Source organism: Protopterus annectens, chromosome 3.part0 (assembly GCF_019279795.1).
Source record: "Protopterus annectens isolate FY-2018-M chromosome 3.part0, PAN1.0, whole genome shotgun sequence".
In the NCBI taxonomy this organism is placed as follows: domain Eukaryota; kingdom Metazoa; phylum Chordata; order Ceratodontiformes; family Protopteridae; genus Protopterus; species Protopterus annectens.
The window spans coordinates 241,342,932-241,370,860 of record NC_056731.1 but is presented as its reverse complement, the minus strand read 5'-3'; the positions used below and the strand labels follow the sequence as shown (position 1 = coordinate 241,370,860).

Sequence of the window (27,929 nt, the reverse complement as noted above, 5' to 3'; positions counted from 1 at the left end):
ATTTGAAAAACTTACCAGGAGCCGGTAAAAAGGCACCTCGCAAGCGAAAGCGGCAAATGAGATCTGGGTAGTTATCGCCTTGCATCATGGGATATAGGGTTGCCTTGAGCCGGTAAAATTAACTCTCGAGCTTTAGTAAGTGGCCGAGTCGGAGCCGAGGATCGGCTCCGAACCCATCCAGCAAGAATGAAGACGAGACTGACAACTTAACATCGGCTCTTAAGAGAACTCGAATGAAATTTGACAGCTTTCCCTTTTTCTCTGCAGCACTATGCTTGTGTGTTAGGACTTCTTAGTAGCAGAAAACAGCAAACAAACAGAGAAGTAGATGTGAAAAGCACTTGTGGTAGCCAGCAAGACAGTACCAAGAAGCCCCTAAAGATACATCAGAGGACAGCAAACTGGTGAAAATTTGAGAAGCTGATTTAAAGGAAAACGTATGTTTTGCGTGAGAGGCTAGAACTTGCTGCTTCCCTGCTACTTACATCAGGCAAAAACTGGAGCAAATGTCTCATTTATAGTAAGGCATTACTTTTTTTGTTCCTTTTGTGGGTCAGGACTGTAAGGGGAGTATGCTATGTGTCAGCTGTTTGCCTTCTAATTTCTAAAGCAGATTAGTGAAAACACAAATCAGACAGACATAACTAGGTGCTAATAATAAAGATCTCTTCAATATGAAGGCTACAGAATACATGTAAAAGTACAACTGCAAATAAGATAACTGTGAAGAGAACTTAGTTGTCAAGCAGTGCATTCAAATTGGCAATTTCATACTTACTGCTAAACATCCTAATAATTAGACCAGTACAAGGAAAAAAAAAAAAAAACAAATAAAGGAGGCCCAAACTGATTGTGCAAGCAGAAAAGTAATCATAAATTGCCAAAGCAATTAGGGAACAACAAACTGGCCTTAGTGGTAAACAAAAGAGAACAAAAGCCCATGGCAGGGCTAGCCACCAAGTGGCGTAAACCTTGGCTCTAGATGACTGTCACTGGTGTAGTGACACCCTGACCTCATGTGGAAAAAAAGGGGATGTGAATGGATGTATGGAACAGAAGTCAGCTCCCAAAAACAGGAAAAATAAAGGAAACTAGGCCTTATTCAATGATTCCTCCATGAAGACATAATAATACAAGAAAAAAAGGATAATCATCACTGTTTAAGATCGGTCTAATCTCAAGCAGTAAGATGAAAGCCTGTAGAAACAAAAAAGGGTTGAAATGTGGTTAATGTGGTTTATATAAGTATGAAATTGTTTTTATGTTGATAAAACCAAAAGTATGTTGAAAGATAGGATTTTAAAGCATATGGTTGACATTCGTAAACAGAAATCTATGAAAGCAATATGGACCCAAGTACTGTTTCAAGTTAACTGTTTTGGAAGTTGTAACAGATAATATAAGAGGAGGGAATCTTAGGAATGTGCAGAGCTTAGATGGATTACATTATTAAAAGCAGACTCAAGTCCCTGCTTAAATGATAGTTCATCCATTAAACCGATACTTTGAACACGTGTTTTAGCACATTGAATTTGATTGGTTAAATTTTTATGATTGGAGTTGTTCTATGAATGGGTTTTTATCAATGGGAAGCTGTTTATGTCATGAGCATATCTATTCTGACTGGTTTCTGTGTATTTTAAGTATGCTAGTTTCACCAGTTTAAGGTCTGAAGAAGGGGCTATCAGCCATGAAAGTGTTTACCCCGTTTTTTAATTTTATTATTTTGATAGTAAAAAGTTTTATATGCAGTTGCTCTGGTGGCCAACTTGGTTTTTACTTTTCATGCATTTATTCATGTATTTCGTTGACCTTTATCTTTTTGGATTTCTTTTTATAAATTTGTTGGTATTATAACTTTCCGGAACCTGGATGCCCTATCTTTACCTATAAACTGGGTGAAAAAGAATGTTTTTTTTTTTTTTTTTACTACCACTGCTACATGTTGGTCAAAGAATGGAATCCTATCTACATATGTTCCCAGATCTCCTACTGGGTCAACTCTTACGGGTGTTTTATTGATGGAGTAATTAAATCTGGGTTGACAGATTTCCAAAGGGCATTTTACTGCATTTTTGGCATTGTGTTTTAGGCCATACCTTTGGCACCAGTCATTTAACTGTGTTAACCCCTCCTGCAAGATGTTGGTGTCCCAGGGGAATCTGTAATGGCTCCCAATTTGCAGTCGTCTGCAAACAAAGTGACCCAGAGGCCTTGAATGTTGCATTGACTTCTGAGAAGCTGGCTTTCTAGTGAGTTATGTAAGGATTTATGCCTAGTTTAGAGAGCTTGTCAACAATGCCTGAGAGGGGTATTGTATCAAATAGCTTGGCCATGTCAAAATATGGAGTATGCACTACTTCACCCTCGTCCATTGCCTTGGTGACCTTCTCAAAGAAGTCTCAGAGAAGAAGTAGACACTCCCATCCCATGAAACCGAACTGAGATGGGTCCAGTGCGTCTATGTTGCCAATGCCCTTGTTTATCATTTTCATGACAATTCGTTCCACGGTCTGCATACTAGGCTCACTAGACTGATGAGTCAGTAGTTCCCTGTTTTGGCTGGTTGATGATTCACGTTTTGGAGGGGAACAACTGTTGTAGTCCTCCATTCACTTGGAATGTGGCCTTTTTTGAGACTCTAGTTGAAGAATGCCTGAAATGGTCCTGATAGATCAGGTTAAAACTGTTCAGAAGGCAACCGTGGATACTGTCAGAACCCACAAAAGTTGTGTTCTTGGCTTTAGCGAGTGCTGCCAGCACCTGGGCCTTACTTATAGTTGGCGGAAGTGTATTGGAGGGGATTCTACCTGGAGGAGCTGGGGGGAGAAGTCTGAGCTGAATTTATCAGCCATAAGATTTGCTATGTCACCCTGATCGGTGAATATGGTACCATTCACAACCTATTCAGCACACTGCTGTGTGTTACTATGAAGGTGACTGATATAGCTGAAGGCCTTGTGATTGTTCTTGGCCTGTGAGGCTATCCTAACCCTCATAGTTGGCCTTTATGAACTTAAGACTTCTTAGTTTCTTTCTTAAGTTGTGTAACAGAGCACTTGTGTTTAAGGGAGTTGATCCTCCTGATTTTGACCAAGAGTCTTCTTCTATTACTATATACCCTGTTTAGGTAAATATTCTACCACTGGGGTTTGTTTTTAGTATTTGCTTTGGGTTTACCTTCTGGTAGGTACAGCAGCCTCTATGCAGCCATTCACATTTGTATAGGGACTCTGAATAACACTGCACAGGTACCTGTGGTCTCATGATTAAGGGAAAGCCTTGAATTTTGACAATCACTATGTAGGGTGTAGTTGCCTTAGAATAGTTCCTGTTTTTGGTTTAGTTGGGTTTTCCTGGTTGATTTTTACTTCAAAGGAGGCAACTTTGTGATCCAACCTCACTAGTGAGAATGTGACATTGGGGGGGGGGGTATACTCTGCAATGCTGGGTGCATACCAGACCCAGTATTCTGACCTTCTGGTTGGAGTTTGTATTTCTGATCCAGGGTGTTTCTGTTAATAACATATAGAAAGTTTTGTGCCTGTGAGTTTGAGGCACTACAAGTTTCGCTATCTATAGAGAGGCAGTTAAAGTCACCCATGAATAGGGTGTTTGGTTGGACTGTGAGCACCTCTAGTAGATTTAGATAAGAGTCATGAGATGAGATTCTAGGGTCATAGATGGTGACCTGTAGTTAACCATGATGTGGTGAGGAACATTATTTCGGGTGAAATGAAAGTGAATGAACTCCATGGTATCATTCTGTTTAACCAACCTGGAGGTATATTTGTTGCCAACATAGATCGAGACACCTCCACCTTTGTCCCCAGTCTGTGCTGCTGTTGGTTTAAATCTGTTGAAGGCACTGTAGCCTTACACTGCCCACAGTACTTACTATGGGTTTATACAAAGTCTTGGTCATGACAAAGATATCTACATTTCCTACAGCGAGAAGGCCTTCAAGGGTGTGGAGTGTTGTTTAGGATCCTAGCATTTAGCAGTTACACCTTTAGGTTGCTTGGAAAGTTTTTCACTATGTTGTTTTTTTGTGTCTTTTTGGCATTGCATAAAAAAGGCTCCAAGTGGGTGGATACAGTTTTAGCCAATATCCAAAAGCCTAGGAGGTAAGTGTAGCCCATCCTTGGCAAAGCAATGTGGCTTGCTGACAACGTCTTCCCATACTGACAGATACCGGATCCCTCTGGAGTGACACCAGAAACTAAGCCAATTAAAATCAATCATTTTATATTCATACTGTGGTCCCATCCTCAGTAAAGGCAGAATGCTGCTCAATGAAAGGCAGTGAAGAAGCGACAGCAACCGACGCCGGACCAAGACTTTGAAATTCGGGCCGACTGCAGGACCGCCTGACGGCAGGATAACCCAAGTGTGATGACTGCAGCAGGGTAACACGATGAACATCTAAGGAGGCATTGTGGTTTGGAGGCTGCTCGACTGTGGCTGTCTTTTTTTCTAATAAAATATCCTGGCAAAGGTTAGACAGATACTAGGTACGCAGTGTGTTTTGGGGACTGCTGGTGGATGTTTTTTTTTTTTAACTTAATATCTTAACTTTTTAAATGAATATCTTTTTTCAGGGTCAGTCAAGACAGATTAGGATAGTGTGTGGATGTTTTGTTGTTGAAACTCTGGCCATTCATGACAAAAGTGTGTATGGGTGAACTGAAGTAAGATCACCTGCAAGCTCTTGACTATGTGATGCAAAAGAAGTATAGTAATCTAGCCATTGAAGTCTCTCTCTCCATTATTTTAAACCTTGTAAGCTCAAAGCAGATACAGTGGGCATGCAGTCAGGCTGGGGGGGGGGGGGGCTATGCCTAGTATGTGTGAATGAAATAAAATGGTAAGCATGATTAATGTTGTTCCCAGTGTAACATAGCTCTGCCTTGTGAGGTCTTCTGTATGCAAACCCCCCCCTTGATTTGAAGTCATCAGCTGCCACTGCATTCAGTTGAATCTAAAATATCCTACCTAGAAACAGCCCCATTGCTGTGTACCACATTTATACATTATTTTTCTGTTTTTGGAAGAAAGACTTGTTTATAAAATTCCAGTCCCTAAGATTCAAGAATCAGCACTTATTTCCCATAATTGCAGCCCTCTTGTCTAGTGCCCCAAACTCCTAATAACTGACACAGTTACACAAGAGTATGTTTTAAATCTTCAGCTTTTCTGCATCAAATACCCAAAAAAAGTTTGCTAGTGAAAAAAACAGCAAGGTACACTCAAATAGGTATCTTAATTCTAACAGCTGTACGGTATGCTTCTTTTAAAGGAATTCAGCCAGCATCCCCTCCATGCCACCAACAAAAACATTCCTCAGTGAAACTTAACAAGTTTGTTTTTCAGAATATGTTTTCTCCTTAGTCTTCTAAAAGAAAAGATGTGCAACAAATTCTGAGACATATCTTCCTGCAATATTGACTATACCACTTATCAATTACTGGACAGCTTTGTTAAAGAATAGCCAGGTTCTGTGGCATCAAAGGAAATGTCTTAACTATGACCCAAATGACCAGAGTATGAGTAGTGATTTAAAAGATGGAAGAGACAGTCAGTGGGTGGGAGTGAGACATCAGCTTAGGCTTGCCCATCTTAGGGCAAAGGAGTCATTTGGCTGATCACCATTCATTAAGAGCCCTGCATGACACTGAAAACAGCCATGCCTGGGGAGGTCAGCTTGGCACTCCTAAGCCTGTGACATCAGTTTGTATTAATGCAGATGTGGAAGCAAGAATGCACAAAGGGAAGTGTAGGAACCCACTCTGTGATGTAGGTGCTCACACCAGTAACATGGAAGGGGGATAGGACTCATCAGAAATACCATAGCTACCTGTGTAGATGAGGTCTTTCTGTGATAACCCAGGACAGCTCAACAGAAGTTGCAGCAGTAGGGGCGAAGGCTGAGAGAGGAACAAGTGTGATATTGGGTCTCCCATGCAAGCATGGGCTAATGGTTCAAATAGCCTGGATCAGAGGTTGCCTGCAGGAAGGCTAATTTTTAGAGGCACATCTACAGTTTAACCTTCAGACCTGCTTGGTTGATGACCCTCTCCTTTCATCTCTCACTGAGTCAATGGCTACAATGCCAAAGATAAGAAATTAATTGGCCGAGACTAGCTGGAAGATGGTTTGTGGTTAAGTAGGAGCACAGGCAAAAAAGCAGACAAAATATTTGTTGAATAATAATTTCGAACATTATTTGTACTTACCCATAAAAAAGTGTAGTGCAACATTATCTGTAAGTATGTGGTCCAGTGGAACTGTGCAAAGTTTTACGAAGTTTGCAGCTAGTTACTCTCGCATTCTATTCCTGCGCTTTAACTAGACATAGTTAAGTTGTGAGGGAAAGAGCAAGAGACAGAGGAAATCCACTGATTGGATCAATCAAAGTTCAAGGTAAGAGAAGCCAAGGAAGGCTTTTAACACAGCATCCTGGCAGTGTCAATCAGATCCTAGGGAGGCCATGAGTTTTGGGGCTGTTGATGGAATTTTTTTTTTAATATACTATCAATGCAAGGTTAACCAGAAAAGTACAGTTTTGTACCTACCATAAACGTAGATGTTCGAGTGTCACCCTGCTGCAGTCATCACACTCGGGTTATCCTGCAGTCAGGCGGTCCCGCAGTCGGTCCGAATTCCAAAGTCTTGGTCCAGCGTCTGTTGCTGTCGCTTCTTCCCTGACGTCAGTGCGTCAGGGGTATATAAGTGGCATCCGATGCCATTTTCTTCAGTTTTTCTTGCCCCAGATGTCAGGTGCCCCCAAAAGGTAGGCAATATATATATATATATATATATAGATATATATATATATATATATATATATATATATATATACACGTATACATATGGCTATATAAAAATAAAACAAAACCCTTAGGTACAAGCAAATACACCACAGAGGTATTATAGGATAAAGTGGTAGAGATAAGTTCAGCTAGTTCAGAGGGGATGGAGGGAGGGTAACCTGGACTGCAGCAGGGTGAACACTCGAACATCTACATTTATGGTAGGTACAAAACTGAACTATGTTCATCGTGTTACCCTGCTGCAGTCATCACACTTGGGTTGAATCCCAAAGCTAAGGAGGGAAGGTGGAGTCAAACAGGGTTAGAACAGGCTTTGCAGTGGCAAAAGAAGCTCTAGTCTTAGAGTAAAAGAGGTAAGTGATAGTGTTTGGTGAAGGTGTGCGCTGAACTCCAAGTAGCAGCTTCCAGAATATCCTCGGTTGGCACTCCCCTGAGAAAGGCTGCTGATGTAGCTGTAGCCCTGGTGGAGTGGGACCTAATGTTAGCAGGTACTGGTTTCCCATGATGTTTGTAGCAGAAACGTATGCAATGTCCTATCCATTTAGAAATGGTCTGTTTTGAGAAAGCTTTTCCTTGTGATCCTGTAGCATAGGCTACAAAGAGCTGGTCAGTTTTTCCTGAAAGCCTTAGTTTTATCCAAGTAGTAACGTAATTGCCTGTGAATGTCCAAAGAGTGCAGGAGTCTTTCTCTTTTGTTCTGGGGATTTGGGAAGAAGGTGGGCAAGAGAATGGTTTGGTTTAGGGCCACACTGGATACCACCTTTGGCATAAAGGAAGGATTAGTTCGTAGAGAAACTCTGTCTTGATGAAAAATGAGGAAAGCTTCCACTGCAATTAGTGCCTGTAGCTCTGAGACTCTTCTAGCTGAGGTTATGGCTAGTAGTAGGGCAGTTTTCCATGACTGAGCCAGTAACAGCTGCTCTACAGGAAGCTTCCAGTGAATCAAATCCGCATTGTAAAGTATGCTTGCCCACCTGTTCAGCTGCATGCAACAGATCCTGCATTTCCTTGAACTCAGGTTGTTCTGAGTGTGTGCTCATTTTTTGTTTTAACTGAGACATCAGGAATTGTTGATATTTCGACATGTGAAACTGGCAATTTAATGCTCTCATAGCCAGAGTTGCAGAGGTGTATATTTTCTTTCCCCATCTATCTAGGGCTCTGGAATCTCTTTCCGAGGGCACAGGATTTTTAGCCATAGAAGCCTTTGCTCCCTTAGGACAGTACAGTTTTGTACCTACCATAAATGTAGATGTCCGATAGGTATGCATCTGCAGTCCTTACATATGGGTTGTCCTGCCTCAGGCAGCCCTTCGGTCGGCCGGATTCCAAAGTCTGGGTCCGGCGTTGGCTGATGTCGCCCTTTCCCTGACATCAGAGCGCCTGGGGTATAAAAACGTCAGCCGACGCCATCTTCTTCAGTGTTTCTTGCCCCAGATGCCAGGTGCCCTCTAAGGAAGGCTAAAATTTGGTAGAAATACAAAATATTGCAAACATGCACAGTAATATAAAACAAATACACCATAATAGATAACCCCAGCTAGCTATAAGAGGGATAAGTACCCAAAAAGTACCACAGAGGGGAAGGAGGGAGGGTAAACCTGACTGCAGATGCATACCTATCGGACATCTACATTTATGGTAGGTACAAAACTGTACTATGTCCTTCAAGGATGCATCTGCAGTCCTTACATACGGGTAGAATACCATAGCCAAGCTGGGGGTGGTAGGCTCTAAGAAAATGATGGTGTAGCTAAAATGCCCTGCAGGACTGCCGTAGCAAAGCCTGCTCTGGATCTGGAATATAAGGGTAAATTGTAATGCTTGGAAAATATATGCACGGAGCTCCATGTAGCAGCTTCTAAAATGTCCTTGGTAGCCACCCCTCTTAAGAAGGCTGTGGAGGTGGCTGTAGCTCTGGTGGAATGAGGTCTGATGTTAGCTGGCACAGCTTTTCCATGATAAGAATAGCAGAATCAAATGCAATTTCCTATCCATTTTGAAATTGTCTGTTTGGAAATTGCTTTTCCTTGAATGCCTGCAGCATATGCTACCAACAGCTGGTCAGTTTTTCTGAAAGTCTTAGTTCTGTCCAAGTAGTAGCGTAACTGTCTGTAAATGTCCAGGGTATGCAGAAGTTTCTCTCCCATGTTTTGTGGGTTTGGAAAGAAGGTAGGCAGGTGAATAGCTTGGTTCAATGAGACCCTGGATACCACCTTTGGCATGAATGAAGGATTGGTTCTCAAGGAGACTTTGTCCTGATGAAAAATAAGAAATGGTTGTACTACCATGATTGCCTGCAATTCAGATACTCTTCTTGCTGAGGTTATGGCCAGAAGGAAGGCAGTCTTACAAGACAGGAACTGTAACTCTGAAGATGCTGTTGGTTCAAAGGGAGGTAAAGTCAACTTTTCCAACATGAAGTTAAGGTCCCATGTAGGCACTGGTGGTTTTCTTGGAGGATTGATGTTTTTAATTCCTCTTAGAAACTGCCTTAGGAGAGGATGAGAGAAGACAGGTGGATCAGTATTGTATTCTGCTGAAATTGCTGGAGCATGAATTTTTATGGAAGAGTAAGAAAGGCCATTATGGAGCATGTCTGCCAAGTATTCCAGGATATGTGCCATGCTCATCACTGTGGCATCTAGGCCCTTTGCGGTGCTCCAAGTGTGGAATCTTTTCCATTTTGCTGAGTATGTCTTTCTCGTGGAAGGTCTGCTAGCTTCCATGATGATATCCTTCACTCTTTTGGATAGCTTTTCCTGGTAAGGAGTCAAGGTATTCTCCAGGCTGTCAGCTGCAGGGTTTTCAGGCTGGAGTGCAGAGTTTTGTAATTGTGCTGTGTCAGAAGGAGTGTCCATAGTGGTAGAGGCCACAGTTTCGTGTGTGACAGGATCCATAACAGTGGGTACCAGTGCTGCCTTGGCCAGTCCGGGGCTATTAGAATCACTTTTGGCTGCTCTGTCTTGATTTTCAGTAAGACCTTGGTCATTAGTGGGAGTGGTGGAAATGCATACACTGTTAGAGTATTCCAACTGAAAGAGAGGGCGTCCACTTTACATGCTTGTGGGTGGTATGTCCTTGTGCAGAATTTCTTCAGCTGATGATTGTGGTGGGAGGCAAAAAGATCTATGTCCGGCCTCCCCCATGATTGTGTTATCTGAAGGAAGATGTCTGGGTGCAGCATCCATTCGTGTGGGTCCATGGTATTTCTGCTTAGGCTGTCCGCCAGTATATTGTCTATTCCTGGCACAAACTGGGATTGCAGCTCTATATTGAGTCTTAGGGAAAGTTCCCAAAGATTCATTGCTAGTCTGCAAAGAGGGTAGGAATGGCTACCTCCTTGCTTGTTTATATACCACATAACTGTGGTATTGTCTGTCCTTATTAGCAGGTTGCCTTGATGTAGAAAGAGCTTGAAGGCCTCGATTGAATGAATCACTGCCAGCATTTCCTTTTGGTTTATGTGCATGCGCAATTCTTTCTGAGACCATAGACCTTGGATGCATCTGTCCTCCATATGTGCTCCCCATCCATGGTCTGAAGTGTCCGAGGTAATGGTTTGGCTGGCTACTGGTTTGCTGAAAGGCAAGCCCCTGTTTGACTGGCTTGCTTGGGCCCACCACAGGAATTCCTTTTGAAGGCATGGAATGAGTGGTATCAAAGCTTCTAGGCTGTGATTGTGCTGAGACCATAAACTCCTTAGGTACCATTGTAGTTCTCATATGCAGCCTTGCTTGTGGAATCAGAAGAATGCACGATGCCATGTAACCCAGGGCCTGCAGGATTTTCCCTGCAGTCATCTGAGTTTGTTTTGTTAGATTTTTGAAGTAATCCGGTAGTTGTCTTTGTTTTTCTCCTGTGAGAAAAGCCATTTGGGTGGTTGTATCTAGTTCCGCACCCAGAAAAGTTATTCTTTGGGATGGCACAAGTCTTGACTTGTGAATGCTGACTGTGTATCCCAAGGCCTGTAGTAGGTGGATGGCATAATTCAAGTGTTTTTCCAAAGTTTGTTGGCTGTCCACTTGTATAAGACAGTCGTCCAGATACGGGTATATTTGAATCCCCTGAAGTCTGCAGTGTGCAATTACTGATGCCAGGCATTTCGTGAATACTCTGGGCGCAGTAGATAAGCCAAAGGGCAATGCTGAGAATTGATAATGCTCTGAACCTGCAAGAAATCTGAGGTGTCTTCTGCAACTTTGTCTGATAGGGACATGCAGGTATGCCTCCTTGAGGTCTAGAGTTACCAGCCAAGACCCCTTGCCCAGCATGGGAAGGAGTTGCTGTAGGGTCAGCATTTTGAATTTTGGCACAATGAGATAAGTATTCAGTGCGGACAAATCGAGAATAGGCCTCCATTGTTTTTCTTTTCTTGGGACAAGGAATAGTCTGGAATAAAATCCTTGGCCTTGTTCTGTGAGAGGAACCTTTTCTATAGCTTTCATTTGCAATAGGTTGGCAATTTGCTTTAAAGCCTCTGCCCTCTGATTTGGTGGCAGGTTTGGCATTCCCTTTCTTTCTGGTAATGTATGGAAATGGAACCTGTATCCTTCGTCTATTATTTGCAGTGTCCATTTGTCCCTTGTAATACTGTGCCAATTTTTTGAGAATAAAGACAACTTTCCGCCCAAAGGTGCTTCTAATTGAGCCCTGGTCGGCGGGGTCAAGGTGAAGTCATTGAGTCTGTCCTTGTGCAGCAATTGTTGGACCTGCACTACCTCTCTGGTTAGGAGGCTGCCATTGACGTCCTCTGTAGGAGCCTCTAGCTTGCCCTCTACCTCTGGCACGCCTGTTCTTGCCTCTTTGAAATCTCTCTTCTGGAAAGGACCAATTCTTAGAAGGCCAATTTCTGCTGAATCTTGGAGGTTGTACCTGGAGGAAATCTTTGACTGTTTGTACAGATTTTGCCTTTTCCTCAAATTTCTTTAAGACCTCTTGAGCAGTGAAGCCAAATAACTTTTGCTTTTCCAGTGGAACATCCAGAAGCTTAGCCTTAACATGATCTGGCAGAGATTGTTCCTTCAGCCAGGCATGTCAACGTATGACTGCACCTGTCATTGCTGACCTACATGAAGCTTCCAATGCATCATAACCACACTGCAAGAAATGGTTGCTAACCTGTTCTGAATTATGTACCAGATCCTGGAGTGACTTACGATCTAGGGGTTCAGGAGAAGACAGTTTTTTCTGCAATTCATCTAACAAATACTCTTGGTACTGTATCATATGAAATTGACAATTTAAAGCCCTCATAGACAGAGTGGAAGAAGTGTACACTTTTTTACCCCATCTCTCTAAAGCCCTGGACTCCCTTTCAGAGGGGAGTGGATTTTTAGTAGTGGCAGCTGCAACCCCTTTAGGACCCTGGGAAATAGTTTCTGGGTCAGCAGAGTGGGCCTTGTAAAGGAAATGATGCGAGTCCGGGACCCTGTAGCAACTATCGGGTTTAACAGGAGCCGGAAGAAGGGTGTCAGGGGTAGTGCTAGACTCAGAATACACATCATCAATGACACTTAAAACAGGAGGAATAGCCAAAGGTCTATGCTGAGGTAAATGAAGAAAAGTCCTTAATCTCTTCCTGGAATCGGAGAATTCCTGGCCCTGCCATTGGAAATGCTCTCTCATGGAGTGAAGGGTCTCCCCAAAGGACAGCTCTTCAGGAGGGGAGGCAGAGGGAATAGATTCCTCTGCATCAGAATCCTCGTAGGCCGTGAAGGCCTCCTGCTGGTAGTCTGATAGAGAAGAGCCATCAGAGGCCTCATCAGAGGACTGAGGGTCAGCAGACTCAACCCTGGGCCTTTTGTCTAGTGGTGGTTGAGAGCCCCTGTCCGCATGAGGCTGAGAGCCCCTAATTAAGGAAATAAGGTCCTCAGCCAGATGTAGTATCTGAGAACCTGTAGTGGATCCCTGAGAAATAGACTTGGGAGGCAGAGTTTTTTGTTGCTTAGCAGCTTTAGCCCTAGTGAAAGCTTTAATGGACATGGATGCAGGGGGCCTGGCTGCCCCACGTGCTGGAATAGTTTTGTCTAGGGGAATGGTGTCGGTAGGTTCCTGAACACCGGTTTCCGAGGGTAAATCTATAACCGACTCAGAAAAGGCCTCCGGGACCGAGGCTGTCGGTTGAGCGGTTTCAACGGACGGAAGTACCAAGGACTCTGTTTCAGCCGAGACCGAGACACTCGAGGCAGGCCTAGGAGCGGTTTCAGCTGAAACCACGGTCCGCGTGTGTCGGTCCTTGTCCTTCCGTTTCTTGGTTAAATGAGAAGTCGGAGTCTCCGACGGCATTTTATAAGAGAAACTAGACCAAAAAAATTCCTCTGCAAACTCCGACCGACGCCTAAGAGTGCGTCGATTAAAGGAGGCACAGGCAGTACAGGCCGAGACGTCGTGGTCTGGGCCTAGGCAGGGGAGGCAGTAGGAATGGAAATCCTTATGAGGTATTTGTTTCCCACAAGTCAAGCAATTATTAACTTTAAGCGTTTGAGCCGACATCGGCTGAGGCAAGAGAGAGTCCCCAACGGGGTACTTAGCTTTTTGAAGTCTTCGGTAGCTTAAGTTACAGGAGCTGGCTGACTGGCACTTGCGAACTGCTTCTGCTTCGGGCATCACGCAGCAAGAAAGACTGAAGATGGCGTCGGTTGACGTTTTTATACCCCAGGCGCTCTGATGTCGGGGAAAGGGCGACATCAGCCGACGCTGGACCCAGACTTTGGAATCCGGCCAACCGAAGGGCTGCCTGAGGCAGGACAACCCATATGTAAGGACTGCAGATGCATCCTTGAAGGACATCCTGGGATATGGTTTCTGGGTCAGCTACAGGGCTTTTATAAAGGAATTTGTGTGAGTCAGGTACTCTGTAGTATCTGTCTGGTTTGGCTGGAGCAGGAGGTAGAGAGTCTGGATTTAAACTAGACTCCAAGTAGACATCATCCACAATATCTAAAACAGGAGGAATAGCAAGAGGTCTGTGCTGGGGTAATAGAAGAAACTGTCGGAGCCTTTTCTTAGAATCTGAGTAATCCTGGCCTTCCCAGTGGAAATGTTCCCTCATGGTATGTAATGTTTCCCCAAAGGAGTAGTCTTCAGGGGGAGATGCTGAGGGAATAGAGTATTCAGCATCAGAATCCTCATAAGGTGGAAAAGTGTAATCCTGTTCCTCAGAAGAAACTGAGGAGAGAGAAACCTGGTCAGAGGATGCCATAATCCTCCTCTTGTCTTGGTCTTTTATCAGGAGGGGGATGGCAACCCCTGATGAGGGTAATTTAATCTTCAGCCATCTTAAGCATCTGTTTCTTAGGCATGGGGCCTTGACCTGTAGACTGATGAACAGTTTTCTTAGGTTTTAAAGGAGTTTTAAGCTGAGCATAAGATTTAATGGTGAGTGTAGTCGGTCTGAAGACACCTTCTGCAACCGAAGGTGTTTCCTCAGCGGTGTCTAAATCTGCTCCGGTGTCGGTAGATGGCTGCGTCGGCCTAGTAGACTCTGCTTGGGATTCGGCAGCTGTCTGGGGTTCCAGCTCTGCGGTCGTCAGGGGCTGCGTAGGCGCCTCACTGAAAACCGGACAACCGGCGACAGGCCCAGCTGAGGCCTCGGGGTCTGGCTTATTCCTAGGCTGCCTGTCCTTATCCTTGTGTTTTTTTATGAATTGCGGTTGTCGGCTGCTCCGATGGCATGATATAATTGAATTTCCTACCAAAGTAATGTCGTGCGAAGTCAAAACGGTATTTGAGAGTGCGTTTATTAAACCTAGCGCAAAACCGACAAACCGTGATGTCGTGGTCTGGGCCTAGGCAAGGAATACAATAGGAATGGAAGTCCTTATGAGGCATTTGCTTCCCACAAGAAATGCAGTTGTTAACTTTTTCTGACATCGGACTGAGGCAAGAAAATGTTCCCCAACGGGTTACTTAGCTTTATTGAAGACTTCGGACTGAAATTCAAATTGAAAATCTCAGGTATCGGCCGACCGGCACTTGCGAACTGCTTCTGCTTTAGGCACCGCGCGGCAAGAAAGACGGAAGAAAATGGCGTCGGATGCCTCTTATATACCCCTGACGCACTGACGTCAGTGAAGAAGCGACAGCAACCGACGCCGGACCAAGACTTTGGAATTCGGGCCGACTGCGGGACCGCCTGACGGCAGGATAACCCAAGTGTGATGACTGCAGCAGGGTAACACGATGAACATCTAAAGAGGCATTGTGGTTTGGAGGCTGCTTGACTGTGGCTGTCTTTTTTTCTAATAAAATATCCTGACAGAGCTTAGACAGATACTAGGTACACAGTGTGTTTTGGGGACTGCTGGTGGATGTTTTTTTTTTTTAACTTAATATCTTAACTTTTTAAATGAATATATTTTTTCAGGGTCAGTCAAGATAGATTAGGATAGTGTGTGGATGTTTCGTTGTTGAAACTCTGGCCATTCATGACAAAAGTGTGTATGGGGGAACTGAAGTAAAATCACCTGCAAGCTCTTGACTATGTGATGCAAAAGAAGTATAGTAATCTAGCAATTGAAGTCTCTCTCCATTATTTTAAACTTTGTAAGCTCAAAGCATGCAGTCGGGCTGGGGGGGGGGGGGGGCTATGCCTAGTATGTGTGAATGAAATAAAATGGTAAGCATGATTAATGTTGTTCCCAGTGTAACATAGCTCTGCCTTGTGAGGTCTTCTGTATGCAAACCCCCCCTTGATTTGAAGTCATCAGCTGCCACTGCATTCAGTTGAATCTAAAATATCCTACCTAGAAACAGCCCCATTGCTGTGTACCACATGTATACATTATTTTTCTGTTTTTGGAAAAGAGACTTGTTTATAAAATTCCAGTCCCTAAGATTCAAGAATCAGCACTTATTTCCCATAATTGCAGCCCTCTTGTCTAGTGCCTCAAACTCCTAATAACTGACACAGTTACACAAGAGTATGTTTTAAATCTTCAGCTTTTCTGCATCAAATACCCAAAAAAAAGTTTGCTAGTGAAAAAAACAGCAAGGTACACTCAAATAGGTATCTTAATTCTAACAGCTGTACGGTATGCTTCTTTTAAAGGAATTCAGCCAGCATCCCCTCCATGCCACCAACAAAAACATTCCTCAGTGAAACTTAACAAGTTTGTTTTTCAGAATATGTTTTCTCCTTAGTCTTCTAAAAGAAAAGATGTGCAACGACATATCTTCCTGCAATATTGACTATACCACTTATCAATTACTGGACAGCTTTGTTAAAGAATAGCCAGGTTCTGTGGTGTCAAAGGAAATGTCTTAACTATGACCCAAATGACCAGAGTATGAGTAGTGATTTAAAAGATGGAAGAGACAGTCAGTGGGTGGGAGTGAGACATCAGCTTAGGCTTGCCCATCTTAGGGCAAAGGAGTCATTTGGCTGATCACCATTCATTAAGAGCCCTGCATGACACTGAAAACAGCCATGCCTGGGGAGGTCAGCTTGGCACTCCTAAGCCTGTGACATCAGTTTGTATTAATGCAGATGTGGAAGCAAGAATGCACAAAGGGAAGTGTAGGAACCCACTCTGTGATGTAGGTGCTCACACCAGCAACATGGAGGGGGGATAGGACTCATCAGAAATACCATAGCTACCTGTGTAGATGAGGTCTTTCTGTGATAACCCAGGACAGCTCAACAGAAGTTGCAGCAGTAGGGGCGAAGGCTGAGAGAGGAACAAGTGTGATATTGGCTCTCCCATGCTTGCCTCCTGGGCTAATGGTTCAAATAGCCTGGATCAGAGGTTGCCTGCAGGAAGGCTAATTTTTAGAGGCACATCTACAGTTTAACCTTCAGACCTGCTTGGTTGATGACCCTCTCCTTTCATCTCTCACTGAGTCAATGGCTACAATGTCAAAGATAAGAAATTAATTGGCCGAGACTAGCTGGAAGATGGTTTGTGGTTAAGGAGGAGCACAGGCAAAAAAGCACATAAAATATTTGTTGAATAATAATTTCGAAACATTTTTTGTACTTACCCATAAAAAAGTGTAGTGCAACATTATCTGTAAGTATGTGGTCCAGTGGAACTGTGCAAAGTTTTCCGAAGTTTGCAGCTAGCTTCACAGTATCAATTTCCTTCACAAAGGTAAAAATAATTCAAATTTAAGTAAGCTACTGTATACACAGTCCTAAGCAATAAAAACTGTACTTTAAATGCATACATTAAAACTCTTGCAATAGGCCTGGTCACTGACATTTCAGATGCGTTCCACTACCACATTTGAAACCATTTGGGCACTGACAACTGGGTAAATCCACAAAGAAGTACATCACACTTTGTAGGTAGCTACACAGTAAGAGTTTATTGAACAGGCAGCTGTTATTCTTGTATTTGTACTATAAAGGTATAACTATATAGGTCCAAACTGGACAAAGCGTGAATTGGTGTAAGAATGAACCTATGGCCCATATCTGATTTCCTTTCTCTCTTTTCAATTTTCCTTATTTACAAGTTCATCTTGCTGAAACCTGCCTTCTCATCTCAGCTTCCCTAAAGCAATGACTGTATGGAGTCTATCTTAACAATTAGCCATCAAATCACAGAAGCCTCAAGCATATGAAAACAGACACCCTATGCCAGTGTTTCCAAAGTTTTTCTACATTTCCTCCTCATAGACTGCCAAAATTTTGTGATATGGTGTCATGTGGAAATATAGTTCTACTATACCAATAGTATGACCCTTAAACTTTTGCTTTACATTAAAGACAAATATGACACAAGTTCACTCACATTTCATTTAATGTTGCTAACCATACATGTTTCACTGTTTTACATTGGCAACCAAAGAAAATATTCTTGCAAGAGCAGGTGGTTGAATACTGCAACAAAACCGTAATAGCTCATTAAGCCAAATTAGGAAAATCATTAAGTAAAATCCAGAAGTTTTCATAGGATCAGAGGAGATTACTATATCTACCCAGAGATTATTTTAAACCTAGCCATTTCATCCCAACATAATAGCACAGAAATGCTAGTCACTACCCAAGACTGCATTTAGTGATGACTGTCCATGTCCAGGAGAGTTGTGGGCTCTGTAAGAATTTATGGTGCCTAATCCAGGTTCCTCGAACAGTGTCATACAGGTGCTCTGTTTCAAATGAATTGGTAGCCTGTTCCAAAGATGCGGTAGTCGCTGAGAGATAAATCTGTCCCTCCAGCATGTCCTATTTAAGTCGCAGGCCATATTTAGGTCCCTGGAATGGATAGCCCTAGTCCAGTCTGATTTACGGATATGCAGCGAGTATATTAGGTTTGGGTCAGGGATTACTCTGTAGGCCAGGCATAAGTCTCTCCTAAGAAGTCTATATGATACAGAGTAGAGTATAGTGGCAGGGACTTTAGTCGATCTGTGTAAGGCACATGCTGGAGCCCCTCGATCTTTTTTGTTAGAAACCTCCAATTGCTGCAGGTGCTTAGTACGGCACATGCCAAATGGGCCATTATACTCAATTATCGGCTGGATAAGTGCAGAGTATGGGGGGGGTTATAACTTCTTTTGCTCTCGAGGCGATGCCTTTACTAATCAAGTGTGCTACGTAGCAAACTTTTCTTACTATAGCAGACACATGGTGGTCAAAGTTAAGGTTGCCGTCAACTTCTGATCCCAGGTTCCTTACCACTTCATGGGTATTTAGGGTATTATTGTTGATTTGATAGTGTGAGGGGACATTGTGCCGAAGTGAATGATGATGCATTTCTCTCCATTCAGCTGGAGACCATGAATAGTACACCAGTCGTTCATCTGCGTGAGACCCTCCTGGAGTATACAGACATAATTTGGGGGATTCAAAATGATTGCACCTAGTTTGCAGTCGTCTGCAAACTAGGTTAGCCACAACCTCTTAGTTTTGACCTAAACTTCTGAGAAGTATATAACAAACAGTAAGGGGACAGCACTGGCCCCTGTGGCACCCCATTGGTAACAGGTCTACTGGTTGATGTGGAGTCACCCACTATGATGGTCTGTGTCTGGTTTGTGAGCTGGCTGGCAATCCGTCTTACAACAAAGGGGTTTACATTCAGTTTGCTAGGTTTATCGTTAATGCCTGAATGTGGGATTGTGTTGAAAGCTTTTGTCAGGTCGAGGTACGCGGTGTGCACAGATATGTCCTCGTCAATGGCCTTGGTCACATTTTTAAACAAATCCACCAGATCTAACAGGCAGGATTCTGCCCTTCAGGATCCGGGGTTTGGAGGTCATATATGTCTTTATTTATGAGGTCCACCATGATGTGTTCCATAGCCTTACAGATGAGGCTGGTCACGCTTATCAGTCTGTAACTCCCTGGGTCTGCTTTGTTAGGGCTGGTCACACTTATCAGTCTGTAATTCCCCAGGTCTGCTCTGCTAGGCCACCTTTGTAGAGGGGAATAACTGTTGCTGTTCTCCTTTCAGCAGGAACAAAACCTGTGGCTAGGTTATGACTGAAAAGGGTACTTAGTGGTGATGCTAGTTTAATGTTATTTATCCTGGTACTTTACATTTCAAGCTATGGTTATTCAACTAATTTTAAGAATTCTTCTTTTTTCAGGGAAAGCCCAGTAATATTACTTATCCAGTTATATGCGTTTAGGTCCAAATTTATAAAGTACCTTTTAATTTTATCGCTTAACAATGTTGTGTGTTTACAAACTAACCTTACCAGATTTCTAATTTGTTTCTCAAGTGTAGTAATTTGTCTACTCTAATCAAATGCTTTCAACTTTTCCTTGTATGTTGGGCAGATGCTCAACATATCTGAAAGTACAGTTGCATAAGTCCTACTTCACTCTACCAGTAGATATTCAAATTGCTCAGTGCCTTGGGCATTTTGGGCTATCTGCCAAGGTAACTCAACACTGGCCAGCTTTCAAAAGCTCAGATTCCGCTCAGTCTCTCCTGTGAAAACTGATTAGCTGAGCATATCCTGAGAGGTAAGCCCTTCAGCTATCAAAGGAAGTGAATGTTCAGGCCTTTACACTTCCACAAAGAATGACAGGAAAGTACTTGAAGCCAGACTCATCTAGCAAGAGTAAATTCCCAGTCAATCACAACACCATGCAAAAACCAAATACAACAACACCTGAAATGAAGAGGTTGAACTCCACCTCTGCTATGCACAATCTGGAGGATAGCGTATGAGTGCTGCCACTGAGGCAGTGAAAAATTCTAACATCTACTGTTACAGGTAAGTAGGACTTGCACAACTGTTACCTCAGACTACTCCTGCACCTTAAGTGTTTGGATCTCTCATACCTGCACCAGGTACTGGAACAGCCTTGACGGCTGTGCCTAAACCCCTTTCCATAGTGGCCGGCAAAGCTACACTACATGGAGACAGGGCAAAAGGTAAGTGGTCCTCGAACCAAGCAGTGGCCCCGACAGAATCACCAACTGCAGGCTGAGACATATTTTTGATTTTCTGTTTGCTTGTTTTCCTTTTAGGTGCAACCAGATTTGATGGGGGTACCAGAATTAGGATCTATAAAATCATGAGAGAGACCACCAGCAAAGAATAATAAACTGACAGCACTGGATAAGATATCACAATAAGCACTTAAAGTTTCTAGTAATAAATATGTCCCCACATAAATAAACACTGCCAAACTGTCCTAACATCACAAAAGACCATCCGAAATGTGTTCAAAAATCTTTTGCAAATGACAGAAGTTAAAACAATTTCTAGGACACAAAGTCTAAACACAAGCAACCTGTGTTAAAAATTAGCTTCATGTAATTTAACCATATAAAATAATTAATTGTGCACGATATTTAATCAAGTAGACCTATAAACTCAATTTTATTTTTATGATAAAAAAACACTGCCAACATTCCATTCTTCAGCTGACAAATGTGACTTAGCACTCATCAACTTGACAACCAGTGTCCTCAGTACAGAGTAAAACACTGTTTTGTTTGTTTTTAATAATTTACCATTTTGCACTGTCGTGTCTAAAACTGTCATTAATTCTTCAGCAAAAATTTTAGAAGCCAGCACTGTCAATGTGAAAAGCAATGAGCAATCTTGTTTTTAAATCAAGGAAATAAATTACTTTGTAGCTTTTCTGACTGAAAGAAAACATCCATACATATTTCAAATCAGTTTCCCCAAAATAAAGTGATTTGCTCCATGTAGTCATTCAAAGCTTCAAAAATATCTTTTCTTGGTCTTGTGGTGCAGAAGGATAAAGCCTTGACTACACCTCAGATAATCAGAGTTCAATCAGAAACTCAAGCTGCTCAAAGGATTGGGCAGGGGGTGAGGATGGCAGTGAGTGGCCAATGTCACCTCGCCTATCGCAGGGGAGGAATGAAGCCAACTAGGCTCACTGCCCTGCTGACTCCAAAAGGCAAAGTGGTACTGCAGAACAAAGCTAGGATTAGGCTGTTAACTAGGAGGCATGCCCTCATTTTAAGCAGCACAGACATAAGCCATAAGTCACCACAGAGAGGGTTAGGCTGGGTAGGAAAGCCCTTGCATGACAATGGTAAGGCAGCTCACTCCTTTACCTCTACTCTCGCCTCACTGGGGAACAATGAGGCCAAAAGCTCTATCACTCTTCCCAGAGAAGTAATAAGCTGCAGGGCTTTCACTCTGGCTGGGTAATGAATGGGCCCAGCATCTATGCTCAAACGAGGAATGAATGCCTCAGCTGGGGCTAGGCAGAGAAGCTATACAGGAGGTTGGAAGCAAGGAAAAACTCCTTTTGCAGTAAGGATTTATTTGCAGCATAATTACTGTTCAACAATTCTTTCAAGAATGGAACACACAAAAGCAGAGAGCAGAGCAAGTGCTTTAACATCAATAAACTCAATAACTCAAAATACAACCATATCTCTTTCTCAATTTTCAGTGTTTTCAAGAATATCCCACATTTGCCCACTGTATAGTCAGATAAAGAAATAATTATAAAACTGTACTCTGGGCTGAACATAATTTTCCCTATGGCACATCATGCTAAAAAGTACAGATGTGCAAGATCTTACCATAACTGTATATGTCCTTCTCTTCACTGTTGCAGTATTCTTTACAATAGGGATCCCCCTCTGTCAAGGATGGTCTGACATCTGCCCAGTACACCAAAGCCTTTAGGTTGCTTTAAGGTACTTTGCATGTCACACGTATGTTCCTCTCATATAGGGTAGGGCATAAAGGTGACGTCTGGACATACCATCATCAGAACTGACAGCCTCAGAAGGAACACCAATCCAAGAACAAAAAAAATGTAACCAGGGCATCCAGAAGAGAAAAGAACCGTGGGAAAGAGGGAGGGAATGAATACTGGAACAGTGAAGAGAAGGACAGTTACCGTTATGGTAAGATCTTGCACAACTGTACTTAGCCCTTTGATCTCATGGTTGCAGTATTCTTTACAACAGGGAGAGTGCTAAAGCTCAGGAAGAAGAGAGGGAGAAGGATGGACCAGGAGAGCTCTCCAGGAACCCATGGAGAATGGGTCTAGCAAAGCCAGCTCTAGCTCTGGAAACCACATCCAATTTACAGTACTTGGTAAATGTATGCACAGAAGGCTAGGTAGCTGCCTCAAGAATAGAGTTAGCATCCAAACACTTGAAAAAAGCATCAGAAGAAGCCAAAGCCCTAGTAGAATGAGCTTTAACAGAAGAAAGGCTCTTGCCATGGAAGACATAACAAAAAGAAACTGCTTTGAAAATCCAAGAAAAAATAGTTTGCTTGGAAACAGCCAAACCTAAGAATCTAGGATGAAAAGAAACAAAGAGTTGATCAGATTTTTGAAAAGTCTTATTCAAATAAGACCTGAGTTGTCTATGCATATCCAAGGTGTGCAGCACCTTCTCACTAGCAGATTGCGAAGGGAAAAAAGTCGGCAAATTAACAGACTTATAAAGAGAAAACTCATCCACCACCTTCGGCATGAAAGAAGGATTACTAAGAAAGGACAACCCTGTCCTTACAGAAAACTAAAAAAGAAGGACAAGTCATAAGGGCTTGAAGCTCAGACACCCACCTAGCAGATGCAAGGGGCCAAAAAAAAGTACAGTCTTCCAAGAACAATGCTGTAAAGAAGCTGAAGCTGCAGGCTCAAAAGGAGCCTGGGTCAAGTTTTCTAAAACAAAATTAGACCCTAGGGGAGGAGGGGCAGGCTTCCTGGGAGGCCTAATATAAAGGACGCCTTTAAGAAAGAGTCTTGCCTCGAACTGAGAGGCCAAAGGAGGCATTAAAGGCAGACAAGTAGAAATAGCTGAAAAGTGGGCTTTAACAAAAGAATATGCCAACCTAGCATTGAGAAATTCCCACAAACAAGAACCAAACGAACATGCACAGTAAGTGGGTTACAAAAAAAACGACACCAAACAGAAAACCTCTTCCATTTGAACAAGTAGGATTTTCTAGTAGTGGGTTTTCTGGTCTCCTGCAGAACCCAGAGCACTTCCTCAAAAACAAGTGTCTATAGGGAATCAAAATCCTATCACCCACAGTGTCAGTTGAAGTGTGGACAGGTGGAAATGGATGAGAGATCCCTTGTCTTGTGTGACAAGATCCACCCAGTGAGGTAAGTCTGTGATGGTTGCTCTTGGCTGTCTGGGCCAAAAAGGAGACACCAGCAAGATTTTGGGAGCATCCTGTTTTATCTTGCACAGGACTTTTGGAATGTGAGGAAGGGGTGAGGAAGGGGGTGGAAGCCATAAAGAAACACCCCCCTTCCATGAAAATGATAGGGTGTCCACCTTCCAGACCACAAGACATTGAGTCCCAGCACAAAAATTGAGGAAGCTGCCCATTAAGAGGGGAGGAAAAGAGATCTACTTGAGGAATACCCCACTGGTGGGTAATGTCCAGTAACATAGCCCTGTGAAGCATCCATTCGTGAAGTTGTTTTATGGACCTGCTCAGGGAGTCTGCCACAAAATTCTGACTTGAAAGAATGTATACTGCCTGAAGTGTTGACTTGACACTGAATTGCACCAATCTGCAAGCAGATAAGTCCTTGCCCCTTCCTTGCTTGTTGACATACATCACTGCGGTTTTGTCTACAAATACCTTTAGGGGCCCTGGAGAAAACAGAGGATGAAAAGCAGTGAGTGCCAACAGAACAGCTCGCATCTCCTTGCTGCTGATGTGCTCCCTCTGTTGCTGAGGAGACCAAAGGCCTTGCACCTTTAGGTTTCTGAAGGAAGCTTCCCAACCCCTGTTTAAGGAATCTGTTAACAACTCCTAAGAGGGAAGTAGAGGTGAAAGGGAAGGCCTGGATTCAAAGTTAGTTGGTGAATCCACCACTGAAATTCCAACTTGAGACATAGAAGGATTAGAAACTCTAGAGGATGAGAATGCTGAAGCCAAACTGACTTTAGGTACCACTGAAGCTTTCTCATGTGCAATCTGAATAAGGAAAGCACAGGGATGGTGGATGCCATGAACCCCAGAGCCCTCAAAAATTCCCTGGCTGAAAATAAAGTTAGAGGAAGAAAGGACTGAAAAAAAAGGAAACTAGATACAAAGCCTTGGGAGGAGGCAGGGAAGCTAGCATACAGACACAGTCTGAGTCCTGCATCCCAGAAAAACATGATCCCTTTAGGGGTACAGCAGGGACTTTGGAAGAAAAGCCTGACACACAGTATAGGACGTATGGTTGTGAAAAGCTCCTAAACAAAACAAGCACTGCTTGTGACTGTCTTTATGGGGAATCTGTCTCCCACATTGGTATTTACCCTTTCTGGATTAAATGAAACCCCATAAAAACACAAATGCTAAAAGCAAAAAGAATAAGTCAAAAACCACAATGGGGCACTTACCCGAAAGGCTAGATAACCAGCAACGACTCGGGTGATCAGACTGACAATTGAAGATAGCTTCCAGACTGGCAGCAAAAAAGTTCTGAGGGTGATGCATCCAGATTTCACCTTCATGTCCTATGCCTTGCACAGGGAGCATACCTGTGACATATGGTGCATCAATAACAAACTAAAGACTTTGGTACACTAGCCAGACCTTGGGCTGGCCTTGGCAGGGGATCCCTCATGGTAAGAATACTGCAACAGTGAAATGGAAGGACATATATAGTTCCTTTTGCAAATTTGGTACTGTTGTTGCTGATGATGAGCAACACTCTTACTTGAAGAAATATGGGCATCCATTTTGGCAGCACTAATTGCTCTTAAGTATTTTGAACCATCTCCCTCAAACCGGTACGTTCTTTCCAACAGTAAAATTATACAGAAGTATCTGTCTCTGGAACAGGATTCCCTTCCATGTGAAGGAATGCTCATTCCCAACCATATTCAAATGTGACTTGGACCAATGGATGGGAAATCACAAACTTATCCCACAGTTTAGTACTTATGTCCCTAACTGGCAGGGACAGCCTGTGAACACCTGATGTGTACAAGCCTATTTTGTAATCATAAAATTCCTTAGGGTACTGACAAGTCAGCAAAATTTTGGTGAATTTGGGGTAAACTTGGCTAGTCTTACAATGGCTATTGGGCCGATAGCCTAATAACCACCTATGAACCTATCATAATTTCAAAATAAAATCATATTCCCAAACCTAAAATTTGAAAAAGGCTAAAAAATATAAAACTATTGCACAACAGCATACAACTGATGTAATACTAAATGTGTGTGGGTGCATGTGAGAGAGTTCCCAAACCACAAAATTAGAATTGACATTTTTAGGATCCCGTATACTGATATGTGGCATCCACTTTGGAAACCACGGCTTAAGCTAAAACTACTAGCCTCCAAAAGGGGAAAAAAACACCAGAACACTGGCAACAGATAGAAGTAGGAGGTAGAAAACAGCCACCAATGTAATTCTGAGATTCGTATGTGCGATCTTCAGAATTACACACAAAAAAGTTGAATATATAGGAAAACAGTTAATGCTGAACACTGCCATCCTCCTTTAAGTGTCTTTTTTTTCTCCATGGGTTAAGCCACCTTACACCCTTCCACACCCAAGCTCATCACATCTCAAAGAAAATGGAAAATTCCAACACACAGCAATCTCCGACTTGTACATGTCCACAGTTTCGCTAATGCAGTCTCAATGTTCCACAATGCACTGTAATGAGTCTCCAAATATCAAGCAGTTACCAGCCAGTACCCTAAAACAGCTCTAGTTCAGTAGTGTGACACTGGTTACTTCTCCTTGCTCTCCAAACAAGTTCTTGGATGGGTATGGAAATGCTACTTCTCTTCAGAATCTTGCAAAGAAGCACATTATCACCAGGCTAGACCACAGAAAACTTCCATTGCTTCCCAAGAACAGACAGCAACTAAACTTCCATTAACTTTACTACAGATTAAACCATTAATTGCCATTCCATGTGTCAACCTACCCAGAAGAGGCCCAGACTGTTTATACCACTTCAAAATCAACTCAGCCACAAAAGTCAGTAGGCATACACAGGATCATACATTTTTTTCTGACATGGGAGTGCTGATGTCTCCATTATAATCGCAATGTTTCTAAATACACTTCACTGATAACTAGAGAAGTAAAAAGCTGTCTACAAATGATTAAAATACACCCAGAAGTTCTAAGCTTGATGACCGGTCCAGCGCCCTCGCTTGATATTCCTTAATTACTTTATTTCTTGGCATCTTGAAGCACCTCTCTGGGCCTAAGAGTTACTTACATTCATTGCCACATAGATGCAGACACCCATGTATGATTGTTGGTGCATTAATTAAGTAGTATGGATTCCTTGCCCTTTTGTGAAATTGCGCATAAGTAAAGGAAATATGCAAACCTCTGAAAGATGACCCACACTACTCTGGTTGAGTACAGGAATAAAGCCCTGATTACAGTCCAGTCAACCTGAGTTCAATTAGACTGGCAGGGGAGGGATAGCCGGTTACATGGGCATTCCTTGCAGTGAACCCTGGTGGAGGCCTGAGATGATGCATTGAGGGGTCATGGTTTAAAGAGGGGAAAGGATGGTAGGGGCATGTCTGAGCTGCTGCAGAAGTGGGCAATCCACCCACATCCCCACTGCACACCCACCCTTCCGAGATGGCACACTGTCACATCTGGAGGGGGTATGGCAGACATGGCATAACAGAACCCCCTTGGCTGATTGTCTGCAAGTGGTGCCATGTTATCCGGTCTCTGAAGTACTGACTCTACAGTGTCAGGAACCTTTCATGCCCACCAAGAGATCAACTCAATGAGCTTGTCGGTGGGCGGAGTCAACCAGGAGGTTGATGGGCCACTATCGAAAGCCTCTAGGAATAAAGACTCCTTGGATGAAGGGTTGCTGGGCATCCAGCCACCTCTCTCTCTTAGTATTTCAAGGATGTCTCCAAATGAGACATCTTCAGGAGGTGACCAAGGGGACCCTTTACCTTCATCAAAATCGGTATCTTCTGTGATGAACCGGGGGGTTCAAATGCTTCCTCTTGCACATCTTCTTCTTAGGGACCGCTTCAATGGGATTCCCTGGAGATTTATTAGAAGTTGTTGTTCCCTGCAGAGAAGCCTGAGGTTCTTATACTGGCTATCCCTGTGGAAAAGGGAGTGGAGAGACTGACCACAGCGACATCAAGGCTGTAAGCTGTAGACTGAAGATCCAAAGGGGAGGGGATCGTCTGTGTTGCTGAAGCAGAATGCCCCAGAGAGGAAGAGAGGACCTTGGATCCAAAAAGATTAGCTTTTGGAACACTGTCCTTCCTTGCTCCAAACACAATCCCTAAGATGCAGAAGCCGGGGCTGAGCTAACCCATGCTGAAGCTTCGACAATTTCTGAGTCAACTCCAACAACTCAGATCCAACCAGGAAGCTTCAGCTCCAAGAGCTCTCCAGACCCAACTGAACCAAAGTGCTCAGAGTAAACTTCAGATCATAGGATAAAGGTATCCTCAGATCTGAACCAGACTGCACTGGATGGCTCAATACCCAGAACTCCAAGACAGTATAAGGAGTCAGTGGAGGAACTAGTAAAGGGGGTGTTAAGGAAGACTGGATCCCCTGACCCAAAATGGTAGGAGCCATAAGGCACCTGTTAAACTCTGTGCTGACAGAATCCTTCTCACCACTCTCTCCACATCTTCTGTTAAACTCCTGAAAGAGCAAGTGAATGTTATAGACAGTGGCCTGGGTCTTTCCAAAAAGGATGAGGGGAA

General features: G+C 43.2%; 1 protein-coding gene across 1 annotated transcript in view; it reads right to left on the bottom strand.

Moving 5' to 3' along the window:
• The window catches only part of SNX13 (sorting nexin 13), a 1,298,295-nt gene that overhangs the window by 958,529 nt on the left and 311,837 nt on the right, over positions 1 to 27,929 (bottom strand). The window contains 1 exon segment of the mRNA XM_044065560.1: positions 16,818 to 16,917. Coding sequence (XP_043921495.1) covers positions 16,818 to 16,917 — 100 coding nt within the window.